Here is a 26,481-nt window from a genome sequence, read left to right as displayed (position 1 = left end):
AAATATAGTCAGCTGTTCATAAAGATCATGCGTATATCTTTTTGGGGGCTAGAACGTCAGTTGGGTTGCTTACCCTGTATTAACCCCTTGCCTCTGTAGATGAGTCGTTTTCACGTAGTACAAGGGCCTACAGGCCTACAAGAGTACAGGATTAAGGGTAAACTGATAATGGCAATCTCTGGGTTGACCATGAATCAAAAACGTATAAAGTACACCAATGCGAAATCCTATTCTTGCTTGCAAGCAATAGAAACCCTGTTTCCAGTCTTCCTGTCCATCACAAGCAAACTATCCACCACCTCTCGATGTCGGTCATGTTAGATACTAGGTCTGCAGTTCAGGGAGATCCTACAGCACCCAGGCAAACACCCACAACGCATTTGTCACTCTTGAGGGGCGCTGTCGGTCTCACAAAGATGAGCTCATTCGTCCCGCTCTGATTCGGTATCTGCAGAGGCATAGAATTCGTAGATCTCACGCTTGACATCACGAGGTGGCTTCTGAGGCCCCAGACAAACTCCATAGAAGCACCTGTCGCCAGGGCAGCAATGGATATCAGCTCTGCACCCACGCTTGCAAGGGTTCTTCTGCTTCCTCTTCTCGAGGGGGCTGGCAGGAGAGGTGTCCTCGTTATCACCACCGTCGTCCTCATCCTCGTTGTCCTCATCGTCCTCGTCCTCGTTCGAGTCGCCCTTGTCTTCCGCCTGTTCTCCGACGTAATGGTTGATCTTTCCTTGTGGCTTGGGCAAAGCGTTGGTGGTTTGAATGAGTTTCGCCAGCTCCGGGTCGAATTTGCTCTCAGCCTGAGGGGCTTTGTCACGCTTGTCTGGCCAGTCTGGCCACTTCCAACCTCCGGGCATTACTGTACCTGGGCCCGGCGGAACCGTGTTCTCCCGCCAGTACTGCAAGTAAAAGCTCAGCTCCTGGGGTGTGAGGTCGCTAAACGTTATAGGCTGCTTGGGAGCGATGGTGCGCAGAGCTACAATCGAGGTTAGTCAATGTCGACGGAAAATGGTCATAGCCTTGTGTCAAGTAGACCGAGAGACACTAACGTGGAGCTGCGGTAGTGGTGCTGTCAGCCGCCTTGGGATCAGAGTCAGTGGCAGCCACGAAAGCGGCGAAGACACACAGGAGGATAACTGAAGCCTTCATCGTGAGGTGCTCGTTCAAACGTAAGGTGTCGTAAGTCGTTGAAGTATAATGGCGTTGCGGGATAGATTGCAAAGTGAGAGTGTGAGTTGGGTTGTACAAAAAAGAAGAAACTGAACAGGGCGTTATGGAGGCTTTATAACCTGCATCTAGAGAGTATCCGCTCTGACTGAATGATGTCAGTGAACAGGTGAGAGGTTTTCCGGGGTCACATTCTCTGGGGTTGACTGACAATTGAGTCCACCTTCCCAGTCATCGAGCCAATACATTCGGATTGCATCACCACGGTTCGGAGCCATTCCGTTGATAGCGTCTGCCAGGTGACCGTACAATACTTCACTTTTGGGCTGATGCATTCAGGTCAGCCAAAACCTTGCCGATCAATATTGAATATAAACTTGGTCACGGTGGGCCTCTTTGCCCTGTGGCGGCCTGGGCAGGGCAATAGATGGCCACACTAATAGTCGTAACAAAGATCAAGTATAGCTTAACCCACTCCGAGGGCAGGCATCGTGATCGTCAATAATATGACTTTCACTGTATACAACACAATGCCTTAACATACAGACCTGGAATGAAGAATATCTATATCCAAGACAAGAGTCTGCGCGAGTGTCACCCTCTTGAACGCCCTCGAAGCCATTTCCACACATATTACAGTGTATACTATAGCTCTAGTCAGATTGTTAAAATTTACTCGACCCCCATCCTTTGTTCACCCAATGCATAGAGCCCTAGCTGCGCCACAAAGGTGGACTACGGACTCTAAGAACAAAAGCGAGATCGACCATGGGCTCTCTAGTCGAAGGCTAGTGGTTTCACATTCTTTGTTTCCTAAACTTTGAAGTTTGCCCCGTTGCTTGACCGACTATGCTTTCGTACTGGTTCCTGGCCGAGGTTACTTTGTCTTCGTCAAGACAAAGAAGTGAGAACCTTAATGACGGCCCAAGTTGCCCCGACCACCATTTCTGTTATAATATAAGAATACTATAGTGACATAAATAGATCAAGCTCTTTCCCCGCAATCCTAAATGCGCAATGGGGAACAATACTACGTCCCTATCCAGGGTGTCTTGTTTAGGAACCCCGGGATTGACTTTTCCGCGTCGACGTCACTGTGGGAAGGCTTCTCTTGGCTTTGTATTTGGATAGTCATTCTCTTACGTCGGGTAGTTGGGGTTATGCATATTCAATACTTACTGTTCTTCTAGACTCGGTTGTCCGGGGTGGTGGTTGGTTGTCATGTGAGATGATTTTCCTTCTATGTATGCAATGGGAATTCAACAATCGCAGAAAATAGAGCAATGCTAGTAGGAAACATCACTCTAGTCTTGCTGGGAATTTAATTTATTATAAGTTCTGCACTGTGGTTGAGAGCGAAAGGGACGTTAGGAGAATGAACAAGGCCAATATGACAATTCCATCTCGTGTCTGCTTCCCAGTCCAGGTCGATGAGGCTATTCCACATCATGTTCAGGGAAGTTAATAACCATTTTAGCTAACTCTTTCGTATTTTTACATCTATCAAGCAGCACATTCACGTGGAAACGGCAGGCCTTTGATCAACGAACTGATCCGCAAGCCTTTGAACCCTCCTATAGCAGCTTGCCTCCCGCGCATCTTAGGCCCGAAGCAGAACTTCCCAATGACGCTGAGGAAAGCAGGAAAAGGTGGGAGGCGTGGCCCATGTAGAGGGCACTTACGTCAGATCGACTTCATTCACATACGAAGTTGTGTACCAAGAGAAAGTGAACCTCGCCAGACTGCCTTCAATAACAATCCGTTGAGACAAGTATACGTATGACCAATTCTTTGTTTACATTGAAAGATAATAAGCGAGGCACTTCCGGCGGGTCTCACGATCGTAGATCAGTGCATTGTGCTAGACGCTCACCTTGCATTAGCGTTCTCCATGGAGGCGGCGGATCACGTATGGAGAAGCATTAGTCTTATTCATGACGTAGATCACTTCATACACTTGTACTTTGTATACTACTTGAATATAGAACGGCGAACAGAAAGCTGTCTATGCAATCGTTACTGAACAGGAGCGAAGACTAGCTCGTATCTGCATGGTGAGCAAGTCGGGAAGGTTGCGCATGAATGCAAGTTGAGTCGCTCTTCCCGGTTTTGTAGTTGTCTATTTTTACTCCTCATCGCTGATAATATGGACCGATGTGACCTCAGATCTGCTGTGGTGCCTTCAGATCTCACATCATAGACTGAACATTGGTTGGAATTCTGATTCGGGCCATGTCGAGCGTTTACCGTTCAAAGCACTGATCTAATAATAGCTACGAGAGTATTCTCAACAAGCTATATATATATCATAACACACACTTGACATTGTTTCAGAGTAGTATGCAGAGTAGGAGCAGACTGGGTTCTAAACTTGATAGTGGACATGCAAATGCTCTCGGGTCGTCCTCAAATGATAGCCCCTCGCTGGATTTCTCCTGCCTCAGGCATGGTATACCAGCCACTATAACACCGCCACGTTCATGCGCCACGGCTGGAGACAGCACTTCCCATTAGGCAAGTTTTATACCCTTTGTCAGCATAATACTCTCTTGATTACGCATTATCGAGTAGAATATTACTCGGTTTACTTTGTTGAATTCGAAAAGCGGGGTTGGTGTCTCCTCGTTCCGTGCTGCCAGTCAACACTCAACTTAAAACATTTCGTATCGCATTCCACTCCAGATATTGTGGAGTTTATGTCAAGGTCAATGTTGAATAGAGCGCTATTTATGCTCACGTTATTTACCCCATGGTTTACCCAATATTTCGGGGATTCGGTGGCCAAGAATAATTATACTCAGTGATAAATGTTCCGGACTGGGATATAGTCCCATATGCTATAAAATTATATATAATGGGCAAGGTGGATGACCATGCATCTGCTAGAATCCCATTAGAACCGTACTAGATCAAAAAAAGGGATCAAAAACGAGACCAATAAGCGCTAGAAGCTACTACGTCCTCCCTAAGAAGAAAGAAGAAAATAAAAAAAACAAAAAAAAACAAGAGTCTCTTGGGTCTAGGCGTGAAGCTGTCAATGGTCTAATCGTTGCCGCCGAAGTAATAGCGGCGCCTCCCGCAATCGGGTTAGCGTCATGGTCACTGACTCGGATATTTTTCTGTTTCTACTTTTAGCTCGTCGTTAGTGATTACATGCACACCCACCGACTTGGCAATTGTTCAACTGCTGTTGGATCGCTTGATGTGATTCCTTCGATTCCTGGGCCCTCGCCAGTTCCAGAGTCACAGACATGGACAGGGAGCAGAAACCTTGCGCAGTCGCACTGGAACCTTGATTGGTCTGAGCAGGCTGACGGTGCAGCTGGCCAGACTGATAGGCCCGAATAAGCTGCCCTAACGGCTGCAGAACTGATCTTAGGGCCACTCTGTGATCCTGGTCCCACCCATTAGTGTTATAGAATTATTACCCTCGCTGTGCTACATTGCCGCCGAATGGAAAACGCCGTCTATGACTGGTGACGCCCTGCAGCTCCAGAAGCCTTTCCTTTGTTTTTAGTCGTCCACGGACCCCGAACTGAGCCGATGATGCGCCGCCTCTGTCGCTCCCCTGATTCCTTTCCCCCTTTTGGGGCGACCAATGACGACATCCCAACCCATGTCGCTTTTCTCCAGGATTTCCAGCTGATGAGAGAGCGCTCTCCCCTCTCTCTCCTGACAATATCTCAAACCTCAGAGCATTTTATGATCGCAGAAGCAGAACATGGCTCAACACACAGCAGACAAGAGAGAGGACATGGAAACAGGCGTAAAGGTAGGCAGAGCCACATCGTTGCTCGGAAAAACGGAAAAGGCTGATCGCAACGTTCCGTCCGCCTTAGAAACAATCTAGCCATGACCACGACGCCGAACATGCTCACAAGGAGCATGGAAGTGGACGAGGGATGCTGGCAAGGTCTGCGACGCGTATCCATACGAAAAAATCACTACTGGGACGTGGTTTTGTAGCGGTATGTATAAACTCTGTTTACGCCCGGTCGCACGGCCCTGACGCAAGTGAATCAGCGCACATTTAATCAGGGTCAAGGGCCCCGTTCGGAGCAAGATTCCGAGCCCAATCCGGAGCGCGCATCGCATCGCAAAAACAAGTCGAAATCCGGGGGTTCGCCTCCTATAAAGCCAAGCCAAATTATGGACGAACACCCGGGGCCCAACCCTGCCGAGCTAGGGGACCCGGAAGGTGTGTACCCGTCAACCAAGGTCGAACCCGCGCCGAATCCTCGTACTCGTGACGGTAAAGTTAAGCAGATGGAGAGCACATCGTTGCCTTGGCGAGAGGAATCACCGAATTAGACAATGATCGCAAACGACTGCAAGCGCAAGTTCGCTCGGCAAGGAGCGGCTCCTGGGTCACCAAAAGCAGTCGGCAGATACGCGAAGAACTATCGAGTTTCGAGGCAGCAATGCGACATTGGGCCGAAAATTATAGCGTCGGTGAGATACGTGCGCTTGATAGCTTGCCGATCGAGGAGAAGGACGCCATCCTGGAACGGCTGAGTGGATATTGCGCACAGGTGGATTGGACCACACTCATTGAGAAAGCGTCTACGATGGCAGACAACATCCCAGCTCTTCTTATGCAGGCTCTGCTAGCCAAAGATATCTTCGGAACAATCTTTGCCAACCCCTTCTTTGCCTTCGGGGAGTCTAAAGAACCCTCCACGGCGCACGCTTCCCAAACATTATCTTTTCTATACGCATCGATGCTGGACGGTATGTTCCTTGAGTTACCATGTAAGGCGCCTACTGAGCTCTAACCAAACGTAGTCAACAAGGAAGAAGCCCATATCTGGCGTTCGCAAACTCTTCGGCTTTTGGCCACACCTCCCCCGAACTCCGTGCACAATGCACCGTTGCGCGCGAAGGTGGAAGCTATAACTAGTGAGCTTGCGGTTGATTTCCTCGCGGGTCCTGTTCAGTTACTCTTCCGACACAGAAATGATTCATGGGCGATCCAGCGCAACCAGGAACTCTACCAGCTTTACCAGACCGCTGGCGACTTGGCCATCTCCCTGTGGACGCAGCGATCCTTCATGCGGTGTTACTGTATGGATGAGCTCCCCATATTTCGGGCAGAGCATCCGGTAATGAGTGCGCATGCCCTTCATCGTCCACGTGGGGACGACACAAGATTAGACGGTAAGAATGCTTTGATCATAGTTCATCCGGCCATTGTTGCCTTCGGGAATGAATATGCGGAGCATTATGACCTGTGTAAGGTTTGGGCTAAGGGTATTATCCTGGTGGATGAACATGCGTGATGCGAAGGCTATGATGAATATCAACGCTATTTGACGAGAATATTTACAGTGTAACATAATTATAATGCATACCCCAATACATTCTTCGCCTTGGGCTTTGACAGATCCAGGTGACTGCAATGAATTACCAATTGGTGAAGTACTACTCTTGGACGAGAAAGAACTCGTATCCGGAATCTCACTCGATCTTTGCCTCTGCCTGTAGTGTCAGGCCACCTGTAGACCCCCCCGGTTGAATACACAAGGGGGTACACTGTTCAAAGAAGACTACATAATGTTTCTAATTTATGCTGATCGGCGATCGCCCTGAAGGCTTGAACAAAGCCACCCGCCGATCCTTGGTTATCATATATGCTCAATGCTAGTGGCTAAGCCTGCCATGCTATACATCTTTACTTTGGTCATGAAACAGGAGGGTGCATGCTGTCATCGCATGCAGCCGTGCTATGAGTAGCGAGCCATGAAATAAGTTTCCTGGTAGCGCGTAATAGAAACGGGCGACTATGTTGATTTCAACAAGACTCCATCACGGCTGCTCAAGAAGAACATACTTGTAGCATACCACCGGAACTCAATAGGTAATGATTAAATGACGATAGGTTCCGAGAAGTAATCGTTCACTCTCCAACAGAACCACAACAGCCATCTCGCAATTGGCGTCTGAGAGGGAACGATACCTCATATACACGGATTCCTTATCTATGAATACTTGTGTTATAATCTCTGTCTATGTCGGCTGGCCTGATGAGCACGCTTCAGATATTATGAGCTATGGCCTTCAATCGGTAGAGAGCTGCACCCGCGCCCCACCCAGGGAGTTTTCTTTTACAGGCCGATGAAGACGATATTGGTTCAGGCCTCGCTTGCAGTTTATACGACAGGAAGAAGGTATCAGGGTCAAACAATGCTTGGAAACTTCTCCATGGTATACTACTGTCATCAGGTGCTATCGTTGTGCACTCTGCTGCAACCGGGTCTTGGAGGCAACCATACAATCTTATAATATTGGTAAGCAGAACGGTCCAGTCCTCTAATATTTGCCTTGTCCCCAACGTTCTGAATGAATGCAGCCGATTGATCAATCTCGCAGTATGTAGATCATTGTGTTATCAGATGCCATCAATTCGACGGGAGCCGCGGAGCCCGATCTTATCGATAAGCTCGTTTACCCTAATCGCGCTATCTTATCGCCTTCGGCGCATGTGTTTCCTATTCGGGTAGTCTACCAGAAGCATATAAACTCGCTGATGTTCATACCATCAGTCTTTTCCCATTGTAGTCTATACACATCATATAATCTGACCTCTATCAAGATGGCATCTCAATCAACTAGTGGTTCCTCCAACACCGTGGACGTGGTAGTCATCGGCGCTGGACTCAGCGGGCTACGGGCCGCTTTGGGTGTGCAGGCCGCCGGACTCTCCTACGCAGTAGTCGAAGCTACTGACCGTGTAGGAGGCAAGACTCTGACCGTGCCGTCCAAGAAGAGTGGTCCTGGAGTCAACGATGTCGGCGCCGCCTGGATCAATGACACCACGCAAAGCGAGATTTATAAGCTGGTCCAGAAGTATGGACTGCAAGTCGAGACACAAGCAATCCCAGGCTATGATATCTTCCAAAGCCCTGAGGGCTCTGTATTGTTCAAACACGGTGAACTTCCGGTAGGTACCCTTTCTTGAACAAAAGTATTTCTGGCTGGCTTGTACTAATTAATACACGGGTGTCTAGGTGAGCGAGGAAGAGAAGGAGGCATTATCTCAGGTGTTGGCGCATATCAATGAGCTCGTCTCCGACGTCAATCTGGAAGACCCCGGCTCTGGCCCCAACGCGAAAGAGCTGGATAGTGTCAGTATCCAGGAATACTGCATGCAGACCTTCCAGTCCGAGTTGATTGCCGATCTGTTCGATACCATTATTCAATCTTTGATTGGTGTGAATGGCAACGAAGTCAGCATGCTGGCTTTCTTGCTCTCTCTGAAGGCCGGCAACGGATTCGAGGCCATAACCTCGGACGGCAAAAATGGAGGCCAGCAGCTCCGCGTTCGACAGGGTAAGTTAATCTCACAAACCCACCATGCAAACCTACGATACTAACATCAGCCCTAAAGGCAACCAAACAATCTCCAAAAACATGGCGGCAGAGCTAAAACCAGGCTCCATCTATCTCTCTAGCCCCGTAACCGAGATCAACCAAGACTCAGCCACAGGAACCTGCACCGTCCGAGCAGCAAACAACACCACCTTCCACGCTAAGAAAGTCATCCTGTCCGTTGCAACTCCCCTCTACAAGAACATTACATTCACCCCACCCCTCCCTGAGTACAAACAGCTGCTCGCAAGCAGAAATAAACTAGGCTACTACAGCAAAATCATCTTCGTCTTTGAGAAACCTTTCTGGCGCACCGCGGGCCTCACCGGCGCCATCCAATCGCAGACGGGTCCCTTCACCTTCACCATGGATAACAGCTTCCCAGATGACGAGCAGTGGTCCATCGCCTGCTTTACTGTGGGCCGCCGTGGTCGCGAATGGTCCCTGCTCTCGCAGGACGAGAGACGTCACACAGCGTGGGAACAACTCCGCTCCGCGCTGGAGAATACCAACCTACCGTCTGGAGAGAAGATCCAGGTCCCGGAGCCTATCAATGTGCTCGAGTATGAGTGGTCCAAGCAGGATTTCTTCCATGGTGGGCCTGAGCCGGGTATGCCCCCGGGTGTGATTTCTCAGGTTGGGAAGGGTGCCGTGAGGAAGCCGTTTGGGGGTGTGCATTTTGTGGGAACGGAGACTGCGTTACAATGGAAGGGGTATATGAGGGTGCGCTGAGGTCGGGAGATAGAGGTGCTAAGGAGGTTGTTGAGGCTCTTGCTCAATAAGGGCTGGTTTTCGTATGGAAGAAAAGAATGGTGGCATTTTAAGATTGGCCAAGGATGAGAACTAGTCTTCGAATTATAGGTTTGATATTTTTGCTTCTGATTTGCAATGCAAGAAGTATGATAGCATGCTAGCGTTGAATCAATTCCGTTGTCTATCACTAATTAAATCCTTCATTGTCTGGGCACGGCAGTAGGTTAACACCGCGCAGGTGAAGGATCAGCTAGACAGGGCTAGTCAGAGAGTCTCTCCTTCATACACAGGAACACTTCCCTCGAAAGCGAAACTATATACACATAGACTCATGACACACATACGTATCCAGGAAATCTGGAAACCGCTGATCTCACCCCGTTACCGGAAGAGTCTCACATCGGCAGGGCTTTGGCACTTTATAAACTGGACCAAATTTTACAATGAGTGATACGAGACCCGTGCTGGGCGTCAGGCTTCTTTTCGAATTCCAGAAGATAATAGTGCTCCTAAGCTTTCCTTTTAAAATTATTATATTTAGTGCTTCTGGAAAACATTTCTGGCACAACAGGGTCCAGTAGCTGCAGGTGTATCATAGCAAGAGGTACCAATGACACCAAGGGAGAGAGTTTTCTGGTTGATATGGTCAGCATCAAGTTTTAAGGTGAATGCCAATCGTATTAAACGCGATACATGTCAACCTTATCTGATATTGTCCATCATGGACCCCCACTGTACTGGACGTACGATGATTTCATCGGTGAATGGCTACCTTGACCATCGACCATTCCTGGTGTAGCCATTATGAGAGGAGATTGCATTTTGGATCTCAGGAAACATGATACGTCATAGCCTTCTAAAGAGATAGTACATGACAAAACATAAAGCGTCGCTAGGCAGACCCGGCTTCATTATCACATAAGAGATATAATCCCATCAAGGTGTCATACATAACCGTATACCGACTTTCTTCTATTCATGCTCGGGTGGTTACTCAGGGCGAGGAACCACCAAGCAACTGTCCTGAACTTAGAGAGCAGATTAAGGGATAAATGCACTGGGCATCTTTCCAATCTTCTCGATCGCCGATCTAATCCCACCGGAGATATTGAACTGACTCGGAATGCCATCCACTCGGTGCGTAGAATTGATGTTCTTCACCAGGACGATCTGGTAGCATGTGGCACCTCCTTGGCGGGAGACAACGGTGGCCCAAGAAAGGAACCATTCCCAGGTCTAATTTTTGATTAGGAACGATTCCAAGTACAGATAGAATCAAACACTTACTCGGTACCACTTCGGACCATACTTCGCCTCCACGTGTTCACGGTTTGCAACCCAGTTGCGATACCACCGCCAAAGGGTAGCAGAGTAATGAACGCCGACAGTATCAACGCCCTTGATCTCAAATCCCGTTCCCTCAAGTTGATCAATGACCCATCCGAGAGGCGTGCTTGCATCTGCTCCTGGGAAAACGTACTTGTTCATAAACAAGCCCCAGATCAAGTCCTCGTACTGCCAGTACTTTCGAAGACCGGAATATTGCAAATAGAAGACACCGTCATCATCTAACATATCGTGGACCTGTTTCAAAAAGCCGCGGAAATGGCGAACGCCCACATGTTCCGACATTTCAAGACTAGTAATTTTCTTGTATCCTCCCGGAATCCGCGGAGAGTCACGATAATCCAGACGATGGATTTTGCTTTGAGACTCAGGGATACCAGCGTTGCGAAGGGTAGTGTTGCCCCATTTCGTCTGGTTGCGTCCTAACGTGATACCAGTGACATGGGCCTTGTAGTGGACACTTGCGAAGGTAGCTAGAGTTCCCCAGCCACAGCCGATGTCCAGCATGGTGTCGCCCGGTTGCAAATCGATTTTTTCGCAGACTACAGTAAGTTTGTTGTCCTGAAGCTGTTCGAGGGATTCTTCCTTGTTGATGTCGCCAATAAGCCCAGAGGTATAGATCATACGCGGGCCGAGGAACCATGCGTAGAAATCGTCGCCGCGATCGTAATTGCCGCTCACCTGTTCCTCGTCTGTTCATGCGTTAGCTATACATTCCCTAAAACTGGCCTCTCACTCGAAGAGCAATGCTAAGATCAATCCGCGGGGGGTTATTTGTACCTTGAGAGCGAGAATGAACGATGAGTTCAGGTACAAACCCAAACAGGAAATGCTTAAATACGCCCCATGAAAAGCTGAAGCTGGCCCAATCATGCCGATACTCGAGGTTCTCCAAGCAATCCCCATTCTTGAAATCCACCTCACCACGGAAATACTTCTCGTAGAAGACTTCAATGGGGATTTTCTTCTTGCCATTCCACCGGGCGCGATCGCTCTCTTTATGAAAATTGAGATAATACTCAACAGGCCGACCCGGAAGCTTTGCCTTTTCATTCATACGGGGGGACATGGAGGAGAAAATCGTCCAAAAGGCCATGAGGATAGGGATTGCGGTGCATACTGCAATGAAAATGGCGAAGTAGAGGCCACCGCCCAGTTGGTAGGATATAAACCAGGGCACACCAATCAATAAGGAAAAGAGGAGGAGGTTAGACCATGTGTCGTTTCCGGCACCGTCAGCAGGAAGAGGGGCATTTTTGATAGCGGGAGACTATACAAATACGTAGTGTTATCACAAGTTCTCGATTTTGAACCGGCCTCTCATTCTTGTTTCTTGTTTGACAACGCAATTGTGCTTACCGTTGTAGTCCGAACTCCACAGTCCTGTTTCGGAGCGGTTTGTGTGGTCTCCGGGGTCACAATGAAGTCAAAAAATGGAGGAGACTCGGGGTGCTTTTGTGACATGGTGTCGATAGGAGAGCTCAAGATCTGGCACTCTCTCCGAAACATAGAATGGCCGACGGAGAGTGATGGAATTAGGTCGGTTTGTTTATATAGCACCATTTTTACGGAACGAGGACCTGGTGCACTGGGACCCACCTGACACGTACCAATTCAATTTCGTTGTTTCGAAATACAGTGGACCGAGAATGGCCCACTGGGTGGTGCTTAGTATCAAGCTGCTCATCAACTCCTTCTGAACCTACTGCGTGCTGGAGACAAAGTGAAGGTATACCAAAAGAGGATAACCGACGTTATCTATGGGCCCATCGCCTAACCATATGGGGACTAGCGCAATGTGATCCATACTCACCATCCATTAACGTGGACATTGGATCCAACGACATCCCTTGTATCCTCTCCCCACTGCCAATAAGCAAAGGATTGGCCAGAAGCTACCATGCACGGGGTCCTCCAATTCAAGAGCACCAACGACGAAGGGTCTTTTCGCCCTTACAGACGAAGGAATGCCAAGAGGACTAAATCCGGGTGCCTCAGCTGTCGGGTCCGGCACACCAAGTGCGATGAGACTAAACCAATCTGCGGCGGCTGTGTACGCAATCATTTGCTCTGCTCCTGGCCATGCTCGGGAAAGACGACCACTGCTTCGGCGTCCGCGGGGTCCGACTGTTCCGAACCGTCCCAGAATACGACATCACTGCGTCCCCTCTCCCCGAACCGTGCCCTATCGCTTTGGCCTAGGCTCCGTGGGAGATCGGGTGAACAACGGCTACTTCAGCATTACATCGAGAGGTCAGCACAGAGACTGGTAGTCAGAGATGTCATTAATAACCCTTTCCTCGCCTATATGTTGCCTTTGGCGCAGCAAAACGATGGATTCCTTCATGTTGTCTTTGCCATAAGCGCTTCTCATCTGTCTTATGATGATCAACAATCGCATATTGTCGCGCTTTCCCATTATGGGGTTGCGCTACGGGCAGTCAAGTATCTAATCACAGAGCATGGGAGTGGGTATAATCGTAACCCCGTGGTGATAGTGTTGCTGCTCCTAGCGTTGTGTAATTTTGAGGTGAGCTCCTCTTCATCCTGGATTATAACCACTTGCCTTCGGCATGTGGCTGACTTCTCAAGTGCTGTATATTAATTAAGACTTCAGGTAATAGACGGAGATACAAAGGGCACAGTGATGCAGCACTTACTACCGTGCTGTGCCCTGTTAGCGTCTCAGAATAATCTACTAGACACAGTCGATGAGGATTGCGCATGTTTCATCGCAGAGCAGTACATGTTTCTTAGTACTGTCAACAGTCATATTGGCCTTGGCCCCATAAAGAGCAGCAACTACACGCCCACCGAGAGCCAATCCTTACAACTTTCACCACTTTCATACCGAGCTTATTATCGCGGGCGATCTTCCGGCTGTGCGTACGAGCTGTTTGAAATGATCCCATCAATCGGCGCTTTTGCTGAGAAACCAGCCCTGTCTTCTCCCCGACATCTTGATCCAGATATCATTGCGGAGTTCCACTCCCTCGAACAGCAGATCCTACTATGGGTAGTACCAGCGCCATGGAATGGGACAGGGGCCCCCAATGGGCCTGACGAAGCCGAGGTAGCAGCTGCCATGTTTCAGCAGATGGCCCTACTTATAACGCTGCGATGTGCACTCAATGGCCCAGGCATGCCGTCACCACCTATTCAAGGCCAGATCTCGTGTTGTGTGTCTGAAGCCAGAAGACTATTAAAAACCCTACCGCCGTCGAGTTACGCATGGGGAACACTCCTTTGGTCACTGTTTCACGTCGGATCATGTATTACCGTTCGGGAAGAGCAGGAGGATTATATTGCTACTTTTCTGACCATGGAAAACAAGCTTCCTGTCTGCACTAGCATGGTATCTATCCTGTACAAGTTATGGGATGCAATACCTCTCAATGGAAGGTATTATGGTCCTTATGGAATCAGGGAATTTCTCGCACGGGAGGGGATTAAGCCGAGCTTGTGAGAACACTTGGCATGTATAAAGTGTTCTTGAACGACTATTGACTTTCGGGATCTAACTATTGATATAGAGACATACATACGTGAGCCCCATAAACAACATCATATGCTCGTAGTTCCAAGAACAAAACAATACGCCCATGGCTACCATTTCCAAATGAAACAGCTCTCCATATAGCTGCTGCAGGCTGCCAGGTCAGCGACCAGGGATAGTCCTTTGTGACCTGTCTCATTTCACCTCGATAAAGTCATAGGAGGCAACTGTTGGTTTTCAGTCTTCAAAGTCAAGGGATCTGCAACCCCTCGACTGTTAAGCTGCTTCTCGATTTTGGTGCAGGTCCAGACGAGCAATGAGCATAGCATGAATCTATTGCAGTCTGCGACAGGCCCCTCCCAGTGGACATTGATGCTGGCAGGCAGAGACGGCCCAAGTTGAAATAATGTCTGCACGGCTCATAGTTTATTGATGCTGACGTTAGATCTTTAACTCTTTTACTCAATTGTGAGTCTGTGACACGAAAGGGGACTTAATTCTAGGGTCGTGGTATATGCGCCAGTTGCAGCGGTCCGTGCAATGCTGACCTAATTTAAGTTGGGCTAACTATATTAGTCTTTGGACCTTAAATATCATCTCCAAACATGGATAGGTTGTTAATAACCTCATGTCATAGAAGCCGTCAGTGAGTCAGAGCGGGTAGTGTTATTATCAATGTGATAAGAGTCAACACGATGGCGTGCTTTTCGCCCCACGGATGCTCATCGCAATACGACACTAGAGCCAAGAAATTCCAGATGCCGATTTAAAGCGTCGTATCGCTCCACAGTTGCCATGAAAATAAATTTACAACTGGTTTCTGTTTCTCCCACGCTGCGTACTGGGAGAGCATCACTGCGACAATGGCATCGTCTACGACCCCTTCCACAGATGAGAAACATGTCGACATCAAATCGTCAGCAACTAGTCAATCAACGATCAAGGGCGATGGCGCGCTTCAGCTTCTCGCGGCGGGTGGTGAAGCCGGCACTCTTGACCCCGAGGCCTCGCACCGACTAGTCCGCAAGATCGATCTGTACGTGATGCCGCTGATCTGCGTCGTATATTTCCTGCAATATCTGGATAAAATCGCTATCAGTTACGCCAGTGTGACTGGTCTTCGGCAGTCAGCCAATCTTCATGGAAACCAGTTCAATTGGGTCTCCAGCATGTTTTTCTTCGGTCAATTGGCGTTCCAATTCCCGACGACCCGTCTTATCCAGGCATTTCCCCTTGCTCGATACGTCGCCTTCAATGTGACGGTCTGGGGCACGATACTGGCATGCATGGCCGCGTGCCATTCTTTTGCTGCATTGATGGTATGCCGTACATTGCTCGGTGCTGCCGAAGCCGCGGTGGTACCGGCTTGGGTGGTGTTCACGTCCCAATGGTATCGTAAGGAGGAACAGGCTTTTCGGGTCGGATTGTGGTTCTCGATGTGTGGCTTTGCGCAAATGTTCGGCGGGTATATCGCATACGGTGTAGCCATTCATATCGGTGGCGATCCTACCGCTTCTCTTCGCGGATGGCAGGTAATTTTCCTCATCCTGGGACTGTTCACTGTCGTGATTGGCATCTTGTTCTTCTTCATCCTGCCAGATTCGCCTGTGACAGCTGGGTTTCTATCTCCGGAGGAGAAGGCCCTACACGCAGAGCGCCTGCGAAGCAACGTCCAGGGCATCGGCAGTAACGTGTTCAAGAAAGCCCAGGTGTATGAAGCGCTTAAAGACCCGAACACCTGGCTGTATTCCTTCTGGGTTTTGGGTGCCAATGTACCGAACTCCATCGCGACTAGTTTCGGGAACATTCTCGTCACCGGCATGGGCTATTCGCAAACAAAGAGTCTCCTTCTTGTGACACCTTTAGGTGCCTATGAGGTTGTCGCCCTCATCGGGCTGACCTACCTCGCTATGAAAACTGAACAGCGACTCCTCTGGTGCATAATCGGTCACATCCCGTCGATCGTGGGTGCCATTCTCATGGCAACAACAGACAAGGCCCCCGCCCTCGTCGGCTACTATCTCACAGGCGGCATTCCAATCGGGTGGACCACTATCCTGGGCCTCACAAGTACCAACATCGCTGGATCAACAAAGAAAATCACTGTCTCATGTATCCAGACCATCGCCTACACGGTCGGAAATATTATTTCGCCGCAGACCTTCCAGGCGAAGGATGCCCCGCAGTATCTGCCTGCCAAGATCTCCATCGTCATCTTGTACGTGCTTGTCACGCTGGACCTTTGCCTAATTCGCTGGCTGTCGATCCGGGAAAATCGCCGCAGGGACCAAGAAAAGGAGGCGCTTGGTGATGCGTATGTCATACCGGAGAATCATGAATTCTTGGATTTAACCGATCGGGAGAATCCGGAGTTTCGATATGCGATTTGATGTTCATCTGACATTGTATATATACCTCAACAATATAATAATAAATGTGACATGACACGGTGGTGAATGTGTAGCAGAGCTTCGTACTCCGAATGAGATTGTAAGATATACATCAAACAGGAGGGCATTGTCGGACAACATTTAGTCCCATCTCATACGCAAATACGGCAAAATCGTAGTTGTCTCCGCAGTATCTCCGCACATTGATCTGCATTCTCCGCAAGGAGTTGAAATTCAGGCTAATTGCTTGCATATTGACAAGGTTATCGGGTAGCCATCTACTTTCTGCGATTGGCGGAAGGACAAACAGCTCTCCAGGTGAAGAGTTTGTCCATCGCCAGAGCGATGCATAACTACTATGTGAGCATGGATATCAGCCGGTTTTGTGTCAAGGCAGTATTGCATGATCCTTCATTTCCCAACGGTAAGTTCAATTGACAGGAGTGCCCTCAGGTTGCGGGCATTTAAAGGCGGCTTTGCATCTTCTCGTCATGCCTTGGTCAGAGGTAGTCACACTAGGCGCTCAGTAAGATGGTGCACCTCTATCCCCTCTTGCAGCCTCTTGCCGCACTTTCGCTCTTTACATCCCTGGCTTCGACCGAGCGCATCTTTCCAGATTGTAGCAGCGGCCCCTTAAGCAACAACAATGTCTGCGACACATCACTCGACCCTGTATCTCGGGCCAAATCACTCGTGGCGGCCATGACTCTTGAGGAGAAAATCAACAACACCAGGTACGAATCGTCCGGGGCACCTAGACTGGGCCTACCTGCCTATAACTGGTGGAACGAGGCCCTCCATGGAGTAGCTGCCGGCCTAGGTGTGTCATTTTCCGAGAGCGGGAACTTCAGCTACGCGACTTCCTTCCCAATGCCCATTCTTCTCGGTGCTGCTTTCGATGATGACCTTATCAAGCAAGTCGCCACGGTCATTAGCACTGAGGCTCGAGCGTTCGGAAACAGTGGCCATGCAGGTCTCGATTATTGGACACCCAATATTAATCCATTCCGTGACCCGCGATGGGGCCGCGGCCAAGAAACTCCTGGAGAAGATCCGTTGCATCTTTCTCGGTATGTCTACCATCTGGTGGATGGACTTCAGGATGGCATCGGGCCTGATAGACCCAAGATAGTCGCAACGTGCAAGCATTTCGCAGCGTATGATATGGAAAACTGGGAAGGGATCGAGCGATACGCATTCGATGCCGTTGTATCCTCTCAGGATTTATCCGAGTATTATCTTCCTCCCTTCAAGACATGCACGCGCGATGCAAAAGTCGACGCCGTGATGTGCAGTTACAATTCCTTAAACGGCATCCCCACCTGCGCAGATCGCTGGCTGCTGCAGACTCTCCTCCGTGAGCACTGGGGATGGGAGCAAACTGGCCACTGGGTCACCGGTGATTGCGGCGCAATTGAAAACATCTACGCTGACCATCATTACGTCGCCGATGGTGCCCATGCTGCCGCGGCTGCTCTGAACGCCGGAACGGACCTGGACTGCGGGTCTGTCTTCCCGGAATATCTGGGCAGTGCACTCCAGCAGGGTTTGTATGCCAATCAGACATTGGACCAGGCGCTCATACGACTATACTCATCTCTGGTAAAGCTCGGCTATTTCGACCCTGCAGAGGGCCAATCCTACCGATCGATCGGGTGGAACGACGTGTTCACGCCAGCCGCCGAGGAACTTGCCCTCAAGGCAGCGGTCGAAGGTATCGTTATGCTCAAGAACGATGGAACCCTCCCGCTGAAGAACAACGGAACGGTAGCAATAATTGGCCCGTTTGCGAACGCAACCAACCAATTGCAGGGAAACTACGAGGGACCTCCAAGATACATTAGGACGCTGATCTGGGCAGCCGCACACAAGGGATACAAGGTTAGATTCTCTCAAGGCACAGATATTAACTCAAACAGCTCAGCCGGCTTCGAAGAAGCCATCTCCGCCGCCGAAGAAGCAGATATTGTAATCTATGCGGGCGGCATAGATAACACAATTGAGAAAGAGACGTTGGATCGCACAACTATTGTGTGGCCCGGAAATCAGCTGGATTTGATCGAACAGTTGTCCGACCTAAAGAAACCATTAATAGTGGTGCAGTTTGGCGGTGGACAAGTGGACGACTCCTCCCTCCTTGCAAATGCTGGTGTCGGCGCACTCCTGTGGGCAGGTTATCCCAGTCAAGCGGGTGGCGCAGCCATCTTCGATATTCTAACAGGGAAATCAGCACCTGCTGGGCGTCTCCCGATAACACAGTACCCTGCCAGCTATGTGGACGAACTCCCCATGACAGACATGACCCTTCGTCCAGGATCTAAGAACCCAGGAAGAACCTACCGATGGTATGACCAGGCAGTGCTGCCGTTCGGCTTTGGTCTCCACTATACAACGTTCAATGTGTCATGGGATCACGACGAGTATGGTCCGTACAACACAGATTCTGTACCACATGGTGCTACTAATGCACCGATTGATACGGAACTCTTTGATACTTTCTCTATCACGGTGACGAACACAGGGAAGGTGACATCGGATTACGTTGCCTTGTTATTCTTGACCGCTGATGGAGTCGGGCCGGAGCCTTATCCTATCAAGACACTGGTGGGATACAGTCGCGCGAAGGGGATTAAACCCGGACAGAGCCAGCAAGTCAATTTGGATGTTTCGGTGGGTTCCGTTGCCAGGACTGCTGAGAACGGAGATCTGGTGCTGTATCCGGGGTCCTATAAGCTGGAGGTAGATGTCGGACAGGACTTCCCGTCGGCCACATTCACAGTCAGTGGAAAGGAAAAGGTGCTAGATGAGTTTCCTCAGCCACAGCAAAATACAACTTCCAATGTCACGCGTCAGGGTCGATGATGTATCCGAGTTGCTATACCTGGCTCATGATGCAATGTTGTCAATTTTCTTGCATGCGAGAATGATAGGAAATCAAACAGGAGCATCAGATACAGATGGCACATAGTACATAGCATCGGTAGTAGTCTGCCAGAATGTTAGTAGAAACTGTTAGTAGAAGAACAAAACCCCGTGGTTGTAAACGCGTGACGTCATATGGAATAGCATCACGTGGTAACGCGTGTAACTGCCTTAAGCTTCAGGCTGTCAAATATTGGAGCTCCTCAACACTACGTACACAATTCCAACCCGCACTGAGCTTTGATGGACTGTATAATGCGCGATGGGGTCAGTTTCTGGCCGCAAAGTGCTCACTCTCTAGGATTTCGATGTGTATCCTGTAGCTTATGGCTTTGGGGTTGTCGTACATCTCACACCGAGGAATCATGTGGTTGTACTGAGTTATATATCTGCCATCCATCTGGAACAGATAAATGCCAAACGACTCAGCGAAGAACATGAAGAAAATTTCAAGTCGGTTTATTACATCACTTGACTAAGCTTGTCTTCGGCTAATTTCACGTCCTCATTTTTACAACCTTGATAGACATCTGGCCATGAATGCCATAAATAATTGTCGTTGTCGTATACTGTGTGGCAATAGACACCGGTGCCAATCTGATATTCCGACCCACATGCTTCTCGGACATATCGGGCAGCGAGAGAAAGATCTCGGGTGCGAGCAGGTTTCTTTAAGCTGCGCAGAATTTAACTTTCAATTCGATGCCTTCATTATGCAATACTTTGTGCTGTAGATATATCAGTAAATGCAAGCCCTTTGTAAATCATTGGAACATAGTCCTCCGAGGCAGCGTGAGACATCCTCTTCCATCTCGACAGGGGGCGAGACCTACCGGCACCAATGTCAACATTCTCAAAGCGCAGAGTCACACCGCTTGACATGTAACACACAAGTACAGAGTAAACCTCAAATTGCATGTGAATTAACAATTCATGACGGTTTCACTAGGCCTGCGCCCAACAGATTAAAGTAGTAAATGCATGTCCCGAGGTGATTCTCGTCCGCTGATCTTATAGAGATGCTAACGATTCTCTCTGCTGCTACCACCCAAAGCTCCAAGAAAGATGCCCTCTGAGTGATAAGGATGATCCACAATGTCGGTTGCTGGACAACTTGCTGCCGTTGCCCCGCGCAGGCCGGATCAGATGGACGTCATAATACAGACCACGACTCAGGTGCGGTTGGAACCTGATGTGTCAGAAGGAGCTCTAATGTGATATTTGGCTGGCAGGAACACAAGATGTATTTATCTTTGCAAACAGCTTAATCGACATACGGTCAGCTCAGGTGGATTGGGACAGCCTGAAGAGTCTGAATGCTCTGGGTATTCCCCAGATCTCAACCAGGCCGTTCCAATTTGTTCAGCATATGGGCGTGATTGTTATACCCTCCGGTCTTTGCTCGGACAAGACTCGAACGCTGATTGACAAATTGGCCGAAGGCACGATCTACAACCATAAAGGCACGTATTCTGTGCTGGCAATTTCAGGGCCTGGAAGGAAAATACCAAAGCCCGAACTGAAGATAGTTCGCGCCCTAGAGTTTATCGGGAAGACAAGGATGTGCCTATGTGAGTTAGATTATATATGTAAGCCGACGCTCAATTCCTTTGATCGGGGACAATGTCCTCACATAATCATAAGGAAGTAGAGGCTGACTACAAGTTCCTGATATAAGCACAAGAGCTTCTTCGAGTGGACCGATCCACAGATGCACTACCAAGATATAGTGCGATCTTCTGGAACTGTCACGATTATGCAGTCAATCTCGCCATTATCATCGTTGAGAATTTCCCTCCACCGTCCGCTCTTGTAAAACTATCCAGTATGGTAGAAGATTCTAAATCTCCCTTCTGTCGGAAACTTGAAGAATTTGTTGTGACTCTGATGCTGATCATTCTCTGCGTCGGTGCATTATTCTGCGCATTTGATCTGCTTGGCTACACTTCAGCACGCATCGTGATTCTATTTGCGCTTTTGTCGGCGACGTTTTGGGATGCATGCTATATTATATTCAGGTTTCAGCAGGTTGAAGCTTTACAGTTGCGAGAAGCTGGGATACACATTCTTGAGCAACGCTTCTCTAGACTATTTGCCTTCCGTCGTGGGAATTTTGTCAAACCGTCGACGATTGGAGAACCCTTGTGGTTTCCACGAGGATAGGAATGTTGGAAGGAAGACACTAATCACGACTTCTACCTTGCCATATCCCGTCCCATCACTGTTCTAATAGTTACTCCGCCGTCTTCTTCTCCGCCCTCTCTCTCTCTCTCTCTTTTACTTTACTTAATTTGCTTTCCAGGTCAAAGTTACAATTCATTTCCCGCCTGCGTAAGGAGTGTATTGTAATATTACTGTGGCATTCGTAAATATATGCTTATACCTTTTGTGCTTAGGTCTATGCAGCGTCAAGTCAAATTATTGACCAAGAGCTCACTGCACGCATTGCGTTGTCATGCAACAAACGAAGCAATCATCGCCATATATTATAGTAGATCTGGTTATTCCCGAAAGGCAAAGAAGAAGGGAAAAAAAAGACAAACGGAGAGGCGAGAGAAAGCAAGTCATGTGTGACAATGGGTAGCACTGCACGTTTGCTTTCGCCCAAGTTTATCTTATGTCACTTTTGCTTTTCCCTGGTCTAGTGTTGGCCAGCTTGTCTTACGTGAACAATAACAAGCAGGAGAGGTGTTTCACTCCCAAAATCTCTGCGGACCTCTGCTCATCATCCACTATTGTCTTTTCTGCAAAATAGCCATATGGAAGAAGAGCACTGATTGTCAGCTAGTATTAGTGTTAGCCAAGGTGAGATCAGACCGCCAATCAAGACGAGCTGGGACAAGTACCTACTGATTCACTTCAAGGTACCGGGCTAATAGGTACCCTGCTATCCACAGCAACCAATAGGACATCTGGTCATCTGTTTGCTCCTCACCAGGTCATCTCCTCTCGCCCCCACAACTGTTCAATCAATAATGATACCGCTTGATCAACCTTGTTTATCACCCGTGATTCTCTGCCATATCCTCGTCCGCAAGCTATTCCTTCGTTCGATACTATATCCAAGATGGAAGTCTTTCTCCACCGTGTCCCAGCGGATCTTAATCGGCATGGGTTCAAACGCGAACTTCAGCCCTTCATGAAGAATCTCCAAATTCAAGACTTTATTTGCGAGAAGCCCAGGAAGAAATGGTTTGGCACTATTACCTTTCTGCACGTCGGCGATGGAGAAAGATTTCTGCAGGCATATGGCGAAAAGCAGAATCCGCTTAGTCCTCTCCACCGGGCCCCAAAGTCGAGTTTGAATCTTATGGGAGTTGATGTGTGCTGCAAACCAAGCAGATTTCCACCAAAGCCATTCGCATTGCGGACGATGGAGCACGAGGCCCAAGAAAGGGCAATGGGATACCGAGAGCGACAAGAAGAGTCTGTCGTTTTGGAGCTGCAGCAATACAGCTGCGGAAGATGTGACTTTGTCGGGGACCAGTTGGCATACAGTCCGGAGGTTCAATGGTCAGCCAGAGGAACTGTGAAATTCAAGACGCGATCGTTGATCGTCAACGTATTTCCCAAATGTCGAATTCGAATACCCCTTGCCACCATTATTAGCTTGATATACTCTATTGAAGGTACTCTCACAGTTACCCTCTCTGATGTGCCCTTCTTCTTTGAAGTACTAGAGACTTGCGACGAACCAGTGGGCTTGCCCTCTAATCGGATACGTTTGTCTAGTCTAGGGAACGGGCACGATCAGATCGTTGGGCAGTGCTTGGTATATCAGTTCAAAGTTTCTGCAGTGGACTTCAGGGCGAAAATAGAAAAACTCAAAGATTGGGACATAACCATCTATCGTTACAATCTGGCTCCAGCAGGGTCCCTCTTATCCTCACAGTCAGCCTCAGTTGAGTTTCGTAAACTCCTGACTGAGTTAGCAGAATGTACGCGCAATAGATATATGCCATTTGGGGCTCTCTTCCAGCTGCAGGCATTGGCACAAAATGCATACCTGCATCCCACCACTACTCGCCGCTTGACTGAAAGGCTACGCATAAAATTCGCCGAGGATAAGGCAGCAGGACGAGACTCTATCACCGTGGAAGGAATCAGAAAGCTTTTTAATATGATCGGCTGGCCGTTTCCTGGAGATGATCCATGGGGCTATGCGGTAGACTCTCTTCTGACGACGCTTGAGGAGACCAACAGGGAGATACAAGACGCTTCGCCTATCGTGAAGGGCTTCATGAGAGCACAGCGAACATGACAAAAGTCCATCGGGTCAATGTGACCCCCACGCGGATTACATTGCATGGGCCGGAAATGGAACCGCAAAATCGGATTCTGCGTAAGTTTCCCAACCATCACGAGTACTTTATACGTGTACAGTTCTGCGACGAGAATGGAGAAGATTTGCTTTTCAATGCAAAAGTGGATTTCAAGGATATCTTTGGGCGGTTCAAAGACATCATGACAAAGGGGATCCAGATCGCCGGTCGCACATATAACTTTCTTGGGTTTTCACATTCCTCGTTGCGATCTCACACAGTTTGGGTAATTTCCCAGTCTATAGATAATTTATATAGGAAGAGACTAACTCAGCCCACAGTTCTCATCTCCATTTGTCGACGATAATGGTCATATGCAAACATACTTTTCGATCATCAGTGCAATCGGCAAATTCTCACATATAACGTCACCGGCACGATGCGCAGCTAGAATCGGCCAGGCTTTCACTGAAACGCCCTTCATGGTTCCATTAGAAAAGCATCGGGTGCGAGTTTCAACGATTCCGGATCTGATGTCGCCGGACGATTCACGGGTCTTCAGTGATGGGGTCGGGGCTATTTCGAAAGAGGTGGTGGCAAGTATTTGGGCCGACATACCACTCAAAAGAGGAAACCCTACATGTTTCCAGATCCGTTTAGGTGGGGCGAAAGGTATGCTTGCTGTCGATACCCGATTGCTCTCTGCAGTCATTCAAATCCGCCCGTCAATGATCAAGTTCGATAGTGAGGATATGCAGAACCTGGAGATCTGCAATATGGCATCCAGACCTTACCCCATGGTTTTGAATCGTCAAGTGATCAAGATCTTGGAGGACATGGGTGCCCCTCAGGATTGGTTTTTTCAAATGCAGAACGAGGAGCTGACGCGCCTTCAATCGATCACCGTCAGTACAGACAAGACAGCAAGGTTTCTTAAGGACAAGGGAGTCGGCGAGTGCATTGGTCTGTATCGACTCTACCGTCAATGTTACTGGACACGCTTGAACTATAAGAACGACGGTTTCCTCCGTGCCATTGTCGAGGCGGTGGTTCTTAGGGAGCTCCGGCTCCTGAAGCATAAAGCGCGTATCCCCGTGAAAAAAGGCATGACACTTTATGGGGTTATAGATGAAACAGCTTTCCTTCAAGAAGGCGAGGTTTATGTGACATTTGACCGTATGGCAGGGGAATACGCGGCGCCTCCCGGGCCTGGGCATGTCTTGGTGACTCGGTCGCCTGCGCTTCACTGTGGTGATATTCAACGCGCCCAAAACGTTCTACCCCCAGAAGACCATCCTTTAAGGTACCATCGGAATTGTATTGTATTCAGCCAGAAAGGAAGTCGGGACCTGCCTAGTAAGTTGAGTGGGGGGGATCTTGATGGTGATTTGTATCATGTTATCTGGGACCCCGACCTGGAGAGCGTTGAGACATTTGCGCCTGCAGATTACCCGCGTCCCACGTCTATTGACATAGGGCGTGTAGTGGAGGTAGGTGATATGGCTGCATTCTTTGTGGAATTCATGCGGTCCGATATCCTTGGCATGATTGCTATCCGCCATATGATCATGGCGGATCAGGCTGAATCGGGAACCAGGGATGCTTCATGCCGCGTCCTGGCCGGGCTACATTCGAAAGCCGTGGACTTTTCCAAAACTGGAATTCCTGTCAATATGATGGATATGCCTAGAGCGAACCGCTATCGACCAGACTTGTAAGCTTTCTTCTTTGCAGCATTCTACTATTTCTCTCGGATCTAACAATTAGAACATCTAGTCTGGCGCCAGGACCCCAAACACGCCTCTATAATAAATCCAAGATCGGCCTTGAGCAGCATGTTTCGCATGCGAACTATGATGACAACGATGATGATGTCGAGGAGCCCTACCGCTACTATAAGTCAGAAAAGATCCTTGGAAAGCTATTCAGGGCCATCGATGAGCAAAACATCTGGCGCAAACACGTCCTTTCTGAAGCTGCTACGAATGACGAATATTTTTGGAATAGTGTGATTGTGGACTGCCTCACAAGGTGCAAGTCTTTGTCACGAACCCCAAAAGAGGAGCATCTTGACGAAGCAAAGCGGATACGAGCAGCGTAAGATTAAGACTTGATCGTCAATGACTTTTGAATTACACTGCTGATAGCGCTATCTTCCACAAAAGCTACGAAGATGCTATTGTTTCGACAATGGATACCTATTCTGATCATCCAACCAAGCCTATCAGTGAGTTAGAGGTGGTCATTGGGTCTATCATTAACAGACGGGGTGTACAGACCCGCCGCCAACGTGACCGATCAGATAAACTCCACGAGGAGTTTGATAGGATTGCTACATGGGCCACAAACATCATGCGCCGACAGGGGGTCCAGGACCCCGATCCTAATAGCTTAGAGCTATCCATGGCGTGTCTTTATCATGGCACCCACGTGAGCGATTCCGGCCGCCGCAAGGAGGTATACGGTGAGCTTAAGAGCTTTAGAGTTGTTGCTGTCTGTGCACTGTTGGCCGAGTTGGATTATCGCGATAAGGATGGTCCGAGGAATTGCTTTACTATGTGACGTATATGGAAATGAATATGACATTCAATTGACAGTGTCAGGCAACGATAGTTTGAAAATATGCTTTGATTTGGCGACCCTGTCTATGCTGAAGAGTATAGCAAATGCACTTTGATACATACAAGATGTAGTCATAGCCTACAGTGGTACTGATGCTACTCATTTATTGCCCATGACATGACGCTTGTTCATTTTTGTGTTTAGCAAAGGC

General features: G+C 48.8%; 8 protein-coding genes across 8 annotated transcripts; 6 read left to right on the top strand and 2 right to left on the bottom strand.

Moving 5' to 3' along the window:
- Positions 1 to 422: 422 nt before the first annotated feature.
- ANOM_002796 (uncharacterized protein) lies at positions 423 to 1,152 on the bottom strand (the record flags this gene model as incomplete). The annotated part of the gene is made up of 2 exons (XM_015548053.1): positions 423 to 979; positions 1,053 to 1,152. 2 exons carry the CDS (start codon positions 1,150 to 1,152, stop codon positions 423 to 425), a joined length of 657 nt encoding a protein of 218 aa, XP_015409695.1.
- A 3,739-nt stretch (positions 1,153 to 4,891) lies between these two features.
- On the top strand, positions 4,892 to 6,449 carry ANOM_002795 (uncharacterized protein; the record flags this gene model as incomplete). The annotated part of the gene is made up of 5 exons (XM_015548052.1): positions 4,892 to 4,942; positions 5,010 to 5,138; positions 5,194 to 5,422; positions 5,482 to 5,901; positions 5,956 to 6,449. The coding sequence occupies 5 exons, from the start codon at positions 4,892 to 4,894 to the stop codon at positions 6,447 to 6,449; spliced, it is 1,323 nt and encodes a 440-aa protein (XP_015409692.1).
- Positions 6,450 to 7,546: 1,097 nt separating this feature from the next.
- Positions 7,547 to 9,270, top strand: ANOM_002794 (flavin monoamine oxidase family protein; the record flags this gene model as incomplete). The annotated part of the gene is made up of 3 exons (XM_015548051.1): positions 7,547 to 8,110; positions 8,178 to 8,499; positions 8,558 to 9,270. Coding segments are annotated over 3 exons (1,599 nt in total), but the record flags the coding sequence as incomplete, so codon positions are not given.
- Positions 9,271 to 10,332: 1,062 nt separating this feature from the next.
- On the bottom strand, positions 10,333 to 12,102 carry ANOM_002793 (cyclopropane-fatty-acyl-phospholipid synthase; the record flags this gene model as incomplete). The annotated part of the gene is made up of 4 exons (XM_015548050.1): positions 10,333 to 10,527; positions 10,579 to 11,330; positions 11,419 to 11,908; positions 11,998 to 12,102. The coding sequence occupies 4 exons, from the start codon at positions 12,100 to 12,102 to the stop codon at positions 10,333 to 10,335; spliced, it is 1,542 nt and encodes a 513-aa protein (XP_015409714.1).
- A 436-nt stretch (positions 12,103 to 12,538) lies between these two features.
- Positions 12,539 to 14,104, top strand: ANOM_002792 (Zn(II)2Cys6 transcription factor; the record flags this gene model as incomplete). Its single annotated transcript, XM_015548049.1, has 2 exons — positions 12,539 to 13,168; positions 13,256 to 14,104. The coding sequence occupies 2 exons, from the start codon at positions 12,539 to 12,541 to the stop codon at positions 14,102 to 14,104; spliced, it is 1,479 nt and encodes a 492-aa protein (XP_015409715.1).
- Positions 14,105 to 14,997: 893 nt separating this feature from the next.
- ANOM_002791 (allantoate permease family MFS transporter) lies at positions 14,998 to 16,524 on the top strand (the record flags this gene model as incomplete). Its single annotated transcript, XM_015548048.1, has 1 exon — positions 14,998 to 16,524. The coding sequence occupies one exon, from the start codon at positions 14,998 to 15,000 to the stop codon at positions 16,522 to 16,524; it is 1,527 nt and encodes a 508-aa protein (XP_015409696.1).
- A 531-nt stretch (positions 16,525 to 17,055) lies between these two features.
- bxlB (putative beta-xylosidase) lies at positions 17,056 to 19,386 on the top strand (the record flags this gene model as incomplete). The annotated part of the gene is made up of 1 exon (XM_015548047.1): positions 17,056 to 19,386. One exon carries the CDS (start codon positions 17,056 to 17,058, stop codon positions 19,384 to 19,386), a length of 2,331 nt encoding a protein of 776 aa, XP_015409697.1.
- A 3,127-nt stretch (positions 19,387 to 22,513) lies between these two features.
- ANOM_002789 (RNA dependent RNA polymerase) lies at positions 22,514 to 26,270 on the top strand (the record flags this gene model as incomplete). Its single annotated transcript, XM_015548046.1, has 5 exons — positions 22,514 to 23,674; positions 23,830 to 23,994; positions 24,050 to 25,422; positions 25,485 to 25,805; positions 25,856 to 26,270. 5 exons carry the CDS (start codon positions 22,514 to 22,516, stop codon positions 26,268 to 26,270), a joined length of 3,435 nt encoding a protein of 1,144 aa, XP_015409717.1.
- Positions 26,271 to 26,481: the final 211 nt, after the last annotated feature.

The sequence above is a fragment of the Aspergillus nomiae genome, assembly GCF_001204775.2.
Source record: "Aspergillus nomiae NRRL 13137 chromosome Unknown contig00045, whole genome shotgun sequence".
NCBI classification, from domain to species: Eukaryota; Fungi; Ascomycota; class Eurotiomycetes; order Eurotiales; family Aspergillaceae; genus Aspergillus; species Aspergillus nomiae.
This window is presented reverse-complemented; position numbering and strand designations above follow the sequence as displayed.